The sequence below is a fragment of the Monodelphis domestica genome, chromosome 3 (genome assembly GCF_027887165.1).
Source record: "Monodelphis domestica isolate mMonDom1 chromosome 3, mMonDom1.pri, whole genome shotgun sequence".
Taxonomy (NCBI): domain Eukaryota; kingdom Metazoa; phylum Chordata; class Mammalia; order Didelphimorphia; family Didelphidae; genus Monodelphis; species Monodelphis domestica.
The window spans coordinates 46797791-46811925 of NC_077229.1; the positions used below are offsets into that span (position 1 = coordinate 46797791).

Sequence of the window (14135 nt, forward strand, 5' to 3'; positions counted from 1 at the left end):
TTCTACCAACGCAGAATGACTCTAAGGAAAGCATGTCTCTTCAGTTCTACTCACCGACGCAGAATCCAAGGGTAGAGTCTTTCCAAAAGCCAACGAAGGAAGGAAGGAGAGCCCATACCATGTTGTTTTCTTCTTTTAAACCCCTCTTTTCCACATTATTTCCTATCTCTTCCCCCTCTTCACAGAAACCAATTGCAGTCTTTCAATTTGCCTAGCACTAAGTAGGGGTACTTTAAGTTCTTGATTTGATTAACTAAAAATAAACAAAGGGAGAATGAATTCTATCTTTACACTTTCTAAAGTAAAGAAAAATAATCTGTTAGATGGACACATACTGGTAGTAATATTTTTCGTATATATTATTTGAGAAATATATGTAATAGCAAATTTATTATGCTTATTGTGCATTTAAAACTGAGGATAGCTTACATTGGTTCCATGAGTCCCCAGGATCTGGGTCTCAGTATTTGGGAACCATTTGACTAGACCATATGTTTCTAAATGATTTTTGGGCTTTTTGGAGCTTTTTTTTTTTGGTGAAACAAGGAACATTTATTTATTGCGATTATATTTGCTCTCCCATGCTTAAGAATTTGATAACATTTATCCAAATCAGATATATTTCCTTTAATGGAATTATAGAAAATTCGAATGTACCATTATTTGTATACCAATGATCAAAATTTGGTCTTTTTTATATTTAAGTTTTAAAAAATAGTAAAATTAGAATATCTTTATAAAGCCTCTTAGGTATTTAAAGAAATATTTTTATGAAGTTTAAGGTGGAGAAAGCATCATAGGTATATTTCATTTGGTCCTCACAATAACAATCTGAGGTAGGTGCTATCATGGTTCCCTTTTACCAGATGAGGAAACCCAGGGTTGGAGTACAGGCCCACAGTCTTTTGGCTAGTATCTGATTCAGAACTCAAAATCAACTCTTCCTAACTGTGTACATCACTCTAACTACTATACTATGATGCCTCTTTAAAGGAAGAAAGTGGAGCTAATAAAAAGTAAAATACTACTTGTACCAAATAAAATATAAAAATCAGTGAATTAATATACTTTAATTTCATTCTAGGGGTTTTGGAATTTTTAAAACTCAAAATAAGCTTAACAAAATATCATTCAAAAAGTTATCTACTGTAATATTTAAATTATTATTATTATAATTTTATCAATTATATGAAAATAGATTAATTATTAAAATATTATGGGAAATTTTGGAATAAAAATTAAGTTAATACCACATGGATTTCATTTTTTAAATTATGCAGGGTAGCCAGGGCAGCATTATGTAAATGTACATGAAAGAAAAAGTCCAAACAAAATCTTCATGCCAGTGAAAAATATCAAAAGATAAGATGTTATAAATACACTTAAAATACATTTATGTAGAGAATATGGATTCATATAGTTACAGAGGCCCATCCAGCAGCCCCTCTGAGGACTAGGGTCTGTCTGCCCAAGTATGATGTCATGGCTGGATAAATGAGATGAGATACACCGTGCATTCAGCCCACATATGCAGGCATCACACACAGTGCTCTGCCATAGTGCCGTGGTATGTTTGTTATATAGGTTTTTTGTCACACACACATAATCAATTTTCTACGTATGTGACATTCTACAGTTTGATTGAATATTATCAAATCACCTAAACAACACTCTTGTGATATTACTACAACAAAGAATTGTGATCATTTACTAGGTTTCTACAACACTTTGTGATAGATTTGATTAATGTGAATAAAGCCATTTGTAGGTTAGTACCCCTTGACCTGCTTTTGGTCAGCTTTCACTATCCATCATAATTGCTTGGGAGATGAACAACAAAACATATTTGTATCTAGATGTGAGGACTTTAGGCAGACCAATTTTGGGGGTTTTCCTCAATTTACAAGTTCTGTTTTTCTTGTGTTACTTTGAAGTGCCTAGCAATACTGCTTGGCTTCTGTTCCAACAAATTCATTTGAGTGTGGTAACTGTAGGACAAGATTCATTATAGTACTCAATCTTTCAGCTGGTGTTTATTGTAAGGCCTTGGAGCATGTCTTATGCTTGAGAAAGGACGGGTCATGGGCAGTAATATGAACTTTTATTCTGTAATTGCAATCTTTTTGGGGTAATAACCTAAGGGGCTTGAAGTAGGGTATATATGTATTGATCCTATAAGTATTTGCTCTCATGTTATTTCTCCTGTATTGGAGAGAGAATAATAATCATAACAAGTCCACTAATGGGGAAAATTTAGGGAAAGAAGTCACAAAGGGGGATCAGTAGGGGGGCCTCATTCTGGGGTCTGCTTTTTGCTAATCTTCCTTCCTTGAACCATCACGTTGTCAATCGGTCGAGGTATGATGGCCCCCGGCATATAGTTATTACTAAAGTCATTTTTCATAGTACTTGTGGTTTTATATTCTGGGATTGAATATTGATATAATGTCATTTTCCAAAATATTCACTCCATATATTATATTCTCTTAGATTGAAGATACTAAACAGAGAACTTCAAGTAAATTACTGTGCCCTCCTGCTGCATATGCTGTATTTTTGTGGGGTAGTGGAGCCATTATTTTAAATGTGTGAACAGTATCTGAGGGGTTTGCCTTGCTTTCTTTCATGTTGCTTGCTAATACTAAAGGTTTTTTTTGCCTTTTTTTTTAATGTAGCCATTGAGAAGAAGGACTTCATAGCAGCAAAGGAGGTAAGAAGACTAATGAAAACGAAATCCTGTTGGTCTTGTAACATTCCATTTAAGTATTTTGTATCAGATACTCTATTCTTTTGGTCTTTATTTTTTTTAGAAATCATTGAAATGTCATAGTCATTTTTAGCAGTTTCACTTTGTATTATAGCTTTCAAAGTTCATATTAAGCTTTTAAATTAGCCACATTTTTCAAATTTCCTTGAAGTTTTAGAATGAGAAAATTTTATAAAAATGATTGCACAAGCCAAATATATGCTTTTTTTAAATAGAGAAATTTAACTTTTTTTTTTAACTTTTTGCAGTTACAAGGACAAACCAAGACCAGTTTTATAACTACTGAAAATTATCATGACCGTGGTTGTTTAAGCTTTGTGATTGGAGATTTAACAAGTGAAAACCAAGTGATAATTGGGGTAATTCTTTTTTGCATATCTCATTTTATATTAGATACAATGAATAGTTTGATATAAAAATGATTATCATGTACTAATACATAAGTTGGAAACTGAGAAGATTTTATGGCAAAACTAACTTCGTATTTTTGATATGATTTACTTCATTGTCTAGGTCATTTGATTAGAGGATACTGTTTGTTAGTGAAGCTAAGGTCATTTATTCCACTTCTGCCTGGGATTTATTTGCTTTGCCTTTTTTCATAACCTCTTTCTTGCTGACAACCCTTAAATATTAGTTTGAAAAAAAAAAGGAAAAGGAAACTGGGCAAGAGTGTGAAAGAATAAACTTAGTTTTTACACCATAATCAGAAATTCTTCAAAAACTTAATCTAAGCATGGCAAAAACTGCCTTCTATGCAGAAAGTGACCTATGGTGTTTTAGATTTAATTTCTGATAGTGACTGTCCTAAATGTTCTTTATTCTTCTTTGAAACTAGCATCATTGTTTTTATGGGAGGGGCAAAATAAATCTTAAAAATAGAATGTCAGCATTTTAATTTGCCATACTGCTTGTACATGCATACTTAAGAAACAAACAAAACAGGGATTAAGTCACTAGTCTAGGGTCATACAGCTAAGAAATGCTTAAGCCAAATTTGAACCCAGTTCCTCCCTACTCCAGGCCTTGTGTTCTATTCATTGTACTACCTAGCTGCTCCACAAGTATACACTTTTGCTAACATTTGCTAGTGAAAACACTTTTTTATACCACTTCACCATCATTTTGATCTTATTGGCGTGGATTTTCTTGTTAATGAAAGGAAGGGTAGATCATAGCACATCTTTGCCTTCTTATCCTAAGCTATTTTTGTCCTTGTTTTTCTATAAATACTACACCACAGTTCTATCCATCTTGAGGTCTTTTAGCATTTCATGAATATGAACCAGTGTCACACTGCATCTCTCACTTTTCTTATTTAACTGAACTGTCTCTTTTTTTTGGTAATCACGTCTTTAAGATTGTAAGATTTAAATGTCCAACACTCCAAGTATTAATATTATAAAGTTTATTAATAATCACTTGAAGTAGAAGGCATAAAAAGGGAATAGAAGTATAAAAACCTAATTATCTAAGAAAAGTAAACCCACGTGAGTAAGTTCTCCTGGCTCTCAAAAAGCCAGTGTCCATAGCTGCCTGTGATCAAAAGAAGAGAGTGAGAGGCGGGACTACAAAAAATTTATATTCTGCCTACATCAGTATGTAATATGAGGAGAATGGGGTGCTGGGAATTATAGTTCTGGGATTCAGATTCGAATTACAAGATGTCTTTTATGGTATTTCTTGCACATAATTAGAATTGAGCTTTGGTACATTACCAGGAGAATTTAGTGTTGAAAAGCTGAGCTTTTGTCAAGGAAGAACTTGGATTCTTGAAAGTGCTTTTCAATAATTCACTTTATTCTTTTTCAATTCTGGGTCCATCCCGTTTTGAAAAAAATGTACTAATGGAGGATCTCAATTCCATGTCATAATCTGAGCAATTAACATTTTTCAGGTGCTTGGTTTTTCCCAAGTGGATTGATAGATTGATCTCTTTTGAGTGTCCCTTGGTCTCATCCACAATGCACTTGGAAGTATTCTAAAGTTTGATGTAGCCAGAATAATGCTATCTGCAAATAGAAACATCTGGAGAACCTTTCCCTCTATAGGATATCCCTCTTCCATTAAACTCTTTTGGAACACTGTCTATGCTGATCCCCTTTGGAAAATATTTGTCTTGTTCGGCAGTTTTTTTTTTTTAAACACATTTGACTTTGCTTGATCTTTGTGATATTTGAATTGTTAAAATTAATTCTGTAGTTGTTTCTGTCAAGCAGTTTTGAATACATTGCAGCTGATAGTTGATTTTGCTAAATATCACTAAATATATATATCTCAACTTGTAGATACTACTAGAAGCATCTTCGTTACCTGTCATTGAGCAGCATTTTAGAACAATTCATTTTGCTAAACTCTTAGAAACTATTCTTTTGACTGCAAAATAGGATAATTAATAACTTCTTTAATATCTAAGATGACAATGAGATCAATTATAAGTAGAAAAGGAATCTCCAGAAAGTGTGTAGTTTCTCCTCTTATTTGTCATGCAGGGGTACAACCAACATTTCTGAGTTATGGGATGTTTGTAGGTCTCCAAGTACCTCTCTTGGTGGCCTCAATGTGTCTCTGGCTCAGTCTCTTATTCTTTGTTTTTCTTGTCTTTTTCTGGCACTTCAGTCTCAATTTCTCTTTCCATACAAATATATACATACACAGAAACAATTCACTTTGGGGATTTTATTCCCCATTAATATTCTTGATGGCAAATTCAAATAATAAAGCAACAGGACAAGATCATGTAGTTTTTTATAAACTGTTCATTGAACTTTGATGACTAGATTACAGTCAATCTGCCTTTTTTTCTACTTGTTTACACTTCTTTGAAGCAAACTTGCAAATGATTCTATAGTTTTTCCTTTCTTTTAGGGAACTGGTGATTTTGTCCTCTCTAAGTGGGAGCTAGATCCTGAGAACAAAGTGGCGATGGTTAAGAATTTTATTGATTCAGACATGATTAAAGGTAAGGAAGCTGCTATTAGTGTTTGTTCTTGTCCTCCTTCAGTGTGACTCAAGCCAGGAAGCATTTATTAAGTCTCTTCTATGTACTAGGCACTGTACCAAGCACTCAGGATACAAAGACAGGCTGAAGCCACTGTTCCTGGCCCCACATAGCACATAATGGGGGAGGTAATATGCAAACTCTTGTGTATGTATGTATTCAAGAGATAGAATAAATTGGAGATCATCTTGCAGGGAAGCTACTAGCATTAAGTGTTAGCCAAGAGAGCTGGGTAGTTAGTGAATAGAGAGCCAGGACTGGGGATGGGAGACTTGTGTTCAGATCTGGCTTCAGATGCTTCCTGACTGTGTGACCTTGAGCAAGTTAATCCTCATTGCCTAGTCCTTCAGCCCTCTTCTGCCTTGAAACTGATACTTAGTATTGATTCTAAGATGGAAGGTAAGGTTTTGGCAGGCGGGGGGGGGGGGGGGGGGGAGTGTGTGCCAGAGACCCAGATGAGGAGGAATGGCATTTTAGGCATGGGAGACAGTCAGAAAAATTGCATGTAATCATGAGTTGGAGTGTGTTGTTCCAGGAACAGCCAGGAGACCAGGGTTGCTGGATTCAAGTGCACTTCGTTGGGAGTAAGATGTAAGAGGATTATAAAGGCCGGAGGGGGCCAAATTATGAATGCCAAAGGCCAAAGAATGTTCTGTTTGTCTTGAAGTTAATAAGGAATCCCACCTAAATAGTGAGGTAGCATGACTAGACCCACACATTATTAGGAAGAGAAATTTGACTGCTGAGGATCAGAATGAGGAGAGACTTTTGAGGCAGACTGACCTGCTAGTAAGCTATTGCAATAGTAGTTCTGGTGTGAGGTGTTAGAGGCATTGTAAAAAGGCAGAGGTTTTTGGGATGGATTGGATGGATTGCTTTGGGCCAGTGCCAGTAGGTTGATTATGAGCTGAAAAGGCTAACAGACTGACCAGGGCAGAGCCTGGGCTGAGATCACACACAGAAGATCACTCAGTGAAATGGGAAAGTAGGTTTAATTAAAGAGAATAGGTAAAAAGGGTATGGGATAACCCTAAAACTAAATTTCTAACTAATACCCCCAAAGATCTAATGTCTCCACATAGAGAGTCTTCATAAAATCGGTTTTCTATTCAGATTCTCTCCTAACTTCCTAAAAAAACCCAGTCCCTGTTTTTGGCTAAGCTACAACTAAAACTGCCCCTTAGATGGTATAAGGAACTGCTCTGTGTAAGCTTAGTAGGGCTTAGGGAAGATCCTAGATCCAAAAGGACCAAGATCTGGTCTCACAAGCTCTGCAGACATTGGTCAGGATCACCAGGTTCTGCTTTGATGAAATACAGCCCCCAAGACAGCAAGCAGGACAGTGTGAATCTTAAAAATTCTCAGACCCTACTTCAGAACACTTGGTTAAGACCATTCCCCATTTTAAACAATGAAGGGACTTAGTCAGGAATGTGAGAATTCTACTCCACCCATACTTAAGCATACTTTAGGGGAAGATAAAGTTGTAAACTCTTTACTGAACAATGAAAAAGTACTTAACTCATACTTATAGTGAAGCAAAAGCCTTAAGCTAAGTCTATTTTTAGGAAGGTGCTAAGTACCTATGAAGGTCAGGCAACTTGCAAACTTGTAAGGGGCAAAGAGGTGTGAACTTACTCAAAAGTTTAGTCTACTCAGGTGTGAAATAAGAATGGTCTGTCCTTTGGAAAACGTCTACTGTGATTGGTAGATATGAGAACTTAGGGGAGGTGACATAGGAGAAAATTCTCTTTAAAAGGAGGTCAGAAAAGGCCTCTGAAAATGCAGTTTGCCAAAGCTGAATTGGAGCTCGGACTAGTTGGAGTAGCTGGATCTCTCTGAACACTAGAATCTTGCTTGGGACAAATCTTGTAGTGAGTGGATTAAAGACTGACTGATATCTCTCTTAAGGCTTTGGCCTAGGCTGGCCTACCCCTTTTCTCATTATTTCCTCTTACTCTCTCTCTCCCTTTCATTAATTCCTTTATTTGTATTAATTAAAATCTCCATATAAACCCACCTGACTTGGGTATATTTCATATTTGGGAATTTTTCCCTGGCAACCGCTTTATATTTGATTTAACTCAAGACAATGTCTTGAAATCATATTTCCGTGATCACAGTTTATGCCAACCACTCTTTTATCTGTAACAGTTTATGGCAAACACTCTTTTAAATGTCACAACAGGAACAAGGATAGGATCAGCCACTAAGGAAAAGCAGCCACCACCTCTAGATATGTCCAGAGAGAGAGACAGCCTTAGTATAAGTCAAACCCTGCCTTCAAAGTTCCAGAATCTTTTCTGCTGGTCTCATGCTACTCCCCTTTGCAAACTTACACACTTTCTTCCTTAACTTAACTTTTCCTTATAATAACATGCACCAGAGAAATGGCAATATCAGAGAAGAAAAAGAGTTGTATAAAAGCAATCAATCTTGGAGGGATGACTGGGTTCTTGAATCCTTTATCAGCAGAGCTCAGACTCAGGCATGTCCTTTCCGCCTGGAAGAGCTGCTTCGTCTACACACCTGCCGATGGATTGGCTTTTACCTAGAGAACAAGGGATTCTTATCACTGACTTGTCCATTGCCACATAAGTAAACAATAACGAGATTTAGCCCCATTAAAATCTACATAGTGGATGAAGGGGTAGGGAAGGACACACAATGATGATACAAATTCTTACCTCATGAATAAATTTACTGAATAAGGACAAGTTTGTGAACTGAAATTATTTATTATACATTTTCAGTAACGTGATTGTAATAACTTGAGTTTTATTTTTCCTTGTCACTGCCTCCTCATTGTTCACTTTTTAAGGGTTGTTTAAAAAACTGGCTATAGGCCAATGACCATTGGGAACATCTTTTCTGGAGTGACTGTTATGAAAAGGTTTGCTTATTTTGGCTGAGAGTAAAAAGTGTCTTTCATCATCAGTATTTGAGCTAATTAAATGATGTATCTTAACCTTCCTTTTTTTCCAGCAGATACATTTTCCTGTATAATTTTGATATCCTATAAATGTATCAAAAAGCTTATTGGACTGTCATTATATAGTGTAGTCAACACCCAACTTGAACTCTTCTACTTCTTTTCTTTTGTAGGTGCTAAGAAGATTCAACTTGCAGACAATCTGCTTTTCATTTTGGATACTATGGTACGTCTCTGATCTTATTCCTATTTTAAAAATGATGTTGTAAAATATGATGCCCACAAATATATGCACTAAAAAGAAATGAGGGTATTGCTAGAAAAGCAAACTATATTTTCATTCCATAGCTGTGTATATTGTATTTTCAACATACATATCTATTTGTTCAGAGTTCAGGAATTTTTATTGTTTTTATTATACCAAAATAAGTTTTAAATTGTAAGATGTCCTTCTCTCTTTTTTAAATAGAATGTATTGAGCTTATGGGACATTTATACTCTAATTCCTGTATGGAACTGGCCTTGTACCCATTTTGAAGATTTTATTCTTACCACAGAGGCAGATTCTTCTTCATCAGTCACTTGGTAAATGAAAGCATATTATAGATTCCTTCTCTTCTATCTACCCTTTCCCTTTCTCTATCTTCTTTGACATTATGACATGCTTACAAAATACTCATCTGTGACTGGGGCAAATACTTTTTTTATTTTTTTAGCCCTAACTTGGTGCACTGTCCACTGCACCACCTACTGTGTCTGGGGCTAATACTTGTTCTATCTACCTCATAGGATTGTTGTAAGGAAACTGTGAGGGCAAAAAGGGATTAATTTTAAAAGGGTTAGACTGGATTATTTAAGAGTGTGGTCACCAGGAATTTATATTAATTCCAAAGAGAGATTTATTTACAATTTATTTACAAAATATAGAAAGAGTGAAGTAAGAAAATCAGAGAGAGGATAAGGTAAGATATCTAGCTTAAGCACTAATTTACTCCTGGCCCCTGGTTCAACCTGTGCAGGGAGAGTTAGTCTTTAGGCCTCGGCAAAGGCGACGACGTGGGAGAAGTCTCTCTTAAGAGGTAAGTCTCTCCTGAGGCTAGTTTTCTCAGAAAATCCAGCAGTTCACCACATTTCTGTTCAAAGGAAGAGATTTTGGAACAGCCTCACCAGGAACAAGGTCTTGGGTCCAGCCTCCACTCCAAAGAATGAAGAACTGTCTCTCACAGGAAGTAACAACTCCTTTTGTGTCACTTCCTGTGTCTTCCCCTAATTTTATATCTACCAATCACAGTTTAAGCTTTGCTTTAAGACTGCCCAGGGGCAGTTAGTTTAATTCTGATTCGTCACCCACTATTGCATATGTGGGTCACAGACCTCCCACTTAATGATTAAGTGGGATGTTTATACTTTTGGTGATTAAATCTAAAAATAGGTAGGGGTTACAAATTTAATCTTCACAATCAGGGGAGAGTTAATTTTAGTCTTCGCAAAACCAACAGTGACCCTGTATAAATAGACAATCTTAGTGTCCCAAGTTACTTTTAGAGAGCCCATTTCTTTCCCTGAAAGTCTTCCCATTTCCCTGCTTCTCTTCTAATTTGAATTGCATTACTTTTGGTGGTAAAAAGCTTTTACATTTTGTCAGTAAAGTTAGTCCAGGCCTGGAGTTGGAAGTTCTTTCCCTTTTGAGAAGGAGGATAGGGTTGTTTTGTAAGGTTAGAGGGCTACAAAGTTCCCTTGTAGCAGTGGAACTTAGCAAAATAAAAAAAGTCTTATCTTGAGTTTTTAGCTGGATGGGTCCTTCATATTCTCTGTTGAATGAAATAAAGCCCATATTTAAACACATAAAGGGTAATCTAGGTGGCATGGAGGAGAAAACACCAGCCCTAGAATCAGAAGGACCTAGGTTCAAATATGGCCTCAAACACTTCCTTGCTGTGTGACCTTGGGCAAGTCACTTAACCCCAATTGCCTGATTCTTGCCCTTCTGTCTTAAAGTTGTTACTAAGACAAAAAATAAGGGCTTAAGAATAAATAGACAAATATATAAATTTTTTAAATTACTAAATTTTATTTTTTTCAATTACATGTAGAAACAATTCTTGACAGTTTTCTTTTTTTAAAAACCCTTGCTTCCATTTTAGAATCAATACTATCTATTGGTTTCAAGGCAGAAAAGGGTAAGGGCTAGGCAATGGGGGTTAAGCAACTTGCTCTGGGTCACACAACTAAAAAGTGTCAGAAAAAATTTGAACCTAGGACCTTCCATGTCTAGGTCTGGCTGTCAATCCACTGAGCCACCTAGCTGCCCCTGACAATTATTTTCTGATATTTTGTGATTCATTTTCTCTTCCTTCCTCCCCCATCTTGAGGTGGTAAATAGTCTTATGTAGGTTATACCAGTGCTTTCTTGCAATATGTATTTCTGTGTTCCCCATGTCAACATGAAGGGAATAAAGTGAAGGATGGCATACTTTGATCTGCAGTAAAATTCCAACTGTTCCTTCTTTGGATGTGGTTAGTGGGAAACAGTATTAGCCTGGTGATTTAAAAAAATAATCTGAGTCCTCTTATACAAGATAGTTTTTGTTCTCAAACTGAAAAGAGCATTTTTTCTAATAACAGCCAACAATGTTTACTTTCTTGATTTAATGAAAATGCACTTTTTTTCTTTTTAGGGAAGGTGTTATCAATCTGAAATTAATAGCTCTGACTACTTCTAGTAATCAGGTAAAGACATTTTTGAGTACTTAGTTCCTGTTATGAGGGAGTCTTGAAAAACATCTTTAGCAGGACTCAAAAATTGATATTAATTAGTACTCAATGGATCAGACCAGCTGTCTGATTTTAAACATGTATAGCAAAGACCAATTAATATGGAACTACTTGTTTTTCCTTCTGGAGCTTAAATTTATGCCCATGATTTTTCTGTATCTTAAAATATTTGGCAAAAGATAGGAGATACTTATCAATACCAGTATTAAACAGAACCACTCATAATTTTCATGTTGGAAAGTAAGACCAATCAATTACCTCTTTTGACTCTTGTTGTTTGGAGGTACTTTTAAAAGATTGATTTGGAAGGACTCAGAGAGGTTTCAGCTTTCATTGCTGTTAAGCTGCCATCTTGGCTCTGGCCCCATGGATTCCCCTTTTAGGTCATCATAATAAGTTTTTTCTATTAGTTGGTATGTTTGGTAGGGATTCAATTTGATGGTTAATAAAAATGAGCTGGCTTGGAAGTCCAGTATAAAATTTTTGCTGTTCCATATATACTGAATATTGGAATTGCACCTACGGAATCAGTGCTGAATAGGTCCTGTACATTCAGAGAAAGATACCATATAATTCCTGGCCAACTAGATTTTCAGCAGATCTATATCTTCTGAGTCTGATGGTAATGACTTCAATAATTTTCCCTTTTCTCTTTGATCTTGTTCTTTGTTAAGATGAGAAACCTCATGGTTTATTCACTGCCTACAATGACCCTGCTCTATTCTTTGGAAGTTTCTGCTGTTTCTTCACTTGTCAGGATGGGAATCAGCTCAGTAAGTTAATTGTGTGTTTGGGGGGGTGGTGGTTAGTGGGGTAAGGAGGTGATGCATCTCTCTCTCTCTCTCTCTGTGTATATATATATATATATATATATATATATATATATATATACAGAAAACCTTTTTAAATGATTTCTTAATCTTTTTTGTGTCATGGAATTCTTTGGCAGTTTAGGAAAATCTATAAACTCCTCAGAATCAGGCTTTTATTTATTTAAGGAAATCCCTTATTTGTCAGTTCTAAGAAGAATCGCATGGGCTAGGCAATCAGTGTTAAATGACTTGCTCAGGATCACACAGCTAGGGAATATCTGAAGCTACATTTGAACCCAGATCCTCCTTTCTCCAAGCCTGGTACTGTATCCACCATGCTAGCTTGCTACTCCAGAATCAGATTTTGAAATGCCTAACTAAGAGCAGTTGCACAGAATGACAAAGGAAATAAATTAGATTGAAATACAGTTATCAACACATTTTTTTAAAAACCTGAATTTATGGCCTCAAGATTAAGAACCCATTGCTAATCTGTGTTCCAAGTGGAATTTAATTAAATTCTTGACTTAGTTTCAGATTAATTAAAATCTCCATTAATTGCCATACGGGTCCTGAATATATTTGCAAAAAAGAAAAATATATCAACCCTTCAAATTAAAAAACAAAATGAAAAGAAAACGACTTCCCTCCTTGCAACCAGCAAATTAATTTATGTTTCTTCCTTATTTATAGAAGTTAAAGATTGGGGGCAGCTGGGTAGCTCAGTGGATTGAGAGTCAGGCCTCGAGATGGGAAGTCCTAAATTCAAATCTGACCTCAGACACTTCCCAGCTGTGTGACCCTGAACAAGTCACTTCACCCCCATTGCCTAACCTTTACCACTCTTCTGCCTTGGAACCAATAGAGTATTGATTCCAAGATGGAAGGTAAGGGTTTTTATAAAAAAAATAATAATAAATTTAAAAAAAAGAAGCTAAAGATTGAAGTGAATTAGCTTTTTTTAATTTCTTGTTTAAATATTTCATGATTATTTTTTATTTTTCTTGGCTTTCTGCCCTCCAACCCCCAGCTGCTTGTACCATGTATTTTGCATAAACTTAAAGTGTGTATATATATATATGTTTCTTGCTCTAGAGTCTAAGTTCCTTCAGGGCAGTGCCACTCTGATTTTTCTGTTTCTCTAGTGCCTTGCACAATACACAGAGTATAATAGGTGCTTAATTGTTTATTGATTATTGCAGGATACAATTTACCTTCTGGAAGGGATTTATGAAAATGACCACAAGTAGGTAATATTTTCTGTTTCTTTAGGCCATCTGAACTTGCTCATCTTCTGAAGGAAACTAGAGGAGTATTTCTAGTAATTACTGTTGTTGTTTTCAGGTCCCCTGAAGGCTCAGTGTCCATGATAGTACTTAGGTGTCTAACAGAAGCCTTACCAGAAAACAGGTAACTTCCTTTTCTTATTGTTTAATGAAATGGTCTTTAGTTAACGATATTTAATTCTAGATGTGGTGTATTTTACAGTATTTTTTTTCCACTTTCCCAGATTGAGTAGATTGCTTCACAAGCACAAGTTTACAGAAGCTGAAAACTTTGCCATCAGTTTTGGACTGGATGTTGAGGTACCTACTTGGCCTCAGAGGCAGAATTCACAGCAATGGGCAGAAGTTGAAGAGGCAATTTGAGTTTGGATGTTAGGGAAGGCCTTCCTGCCTTTAGAGCTGGCCAATGCTTCTTTCTCATAGGAGTTCTTCAAGGAAAAGCTGAGTGAAAAAGGAGGGTCGTATTTAGACAAGGAAGAGATGGGCTCAGTGGCTTATCTGCTTCCAAACTCTTTCTGACCATCAGAACCAAAGAACACAAGTTTAGCCTGTCAAACAACAT

General features: G+C 36.0%; 1 protein-coding gene across 5 annotated transcripts in view; it reads left to right on the forward strand.

Moving 5' to 3' along the window:
• The window catches only part of KNTC1 (kinetochore associated 1), a 117840-nt gene that overhangs the window by 17906 nt on the left and 85799 nt on the right, over positions 1 to 14135 (forward strand). For 3 of the 5 annotated variants that reach the window (XM_007489898.3, XM_007489896.3, XM_007489897.3), the window contains exons 7-16: positions 2676 to 2710; positions 3016 to 3126; positions 5636 to 5729; positions 8874 to 8926; positions 9170 to 9285; positions 11379 to 11430; positions 12150 to 12248; positions 13490 to 13533; positions 13632 to 13697; positions 13798 to 13873. In XM_007489898.3, the coding sequence (XP_007489960.2) occupies positions 2676 to 2710; positions 3016 to 3126; positions 5636 to 5729; positions 8874 to 8926; positions 9170 to 9285; positions 11379 to 11430; positions 12150 to 12248; positions 13490 to 13533; positions 13632 to 13697; positions 13798 to 13873 (746 nt within the window). Of the gene's footprint in view, positions 1 to 2675; positions 2711 to 3015; positions 3127 to 5635; positions 5730 to 8873; positions 8927 to 9169; positions 9286 to 11378; positions 11431 to 12149; positions 12249 to 13489; positions 13538 to 13631; positions 13698 to 13797; positions 13874 to 14135 lie in introns of those variants that run through there. The other 2 variants (XM_016432424.2, XM_056821835.1) reach the window with 2 other exon arrangements.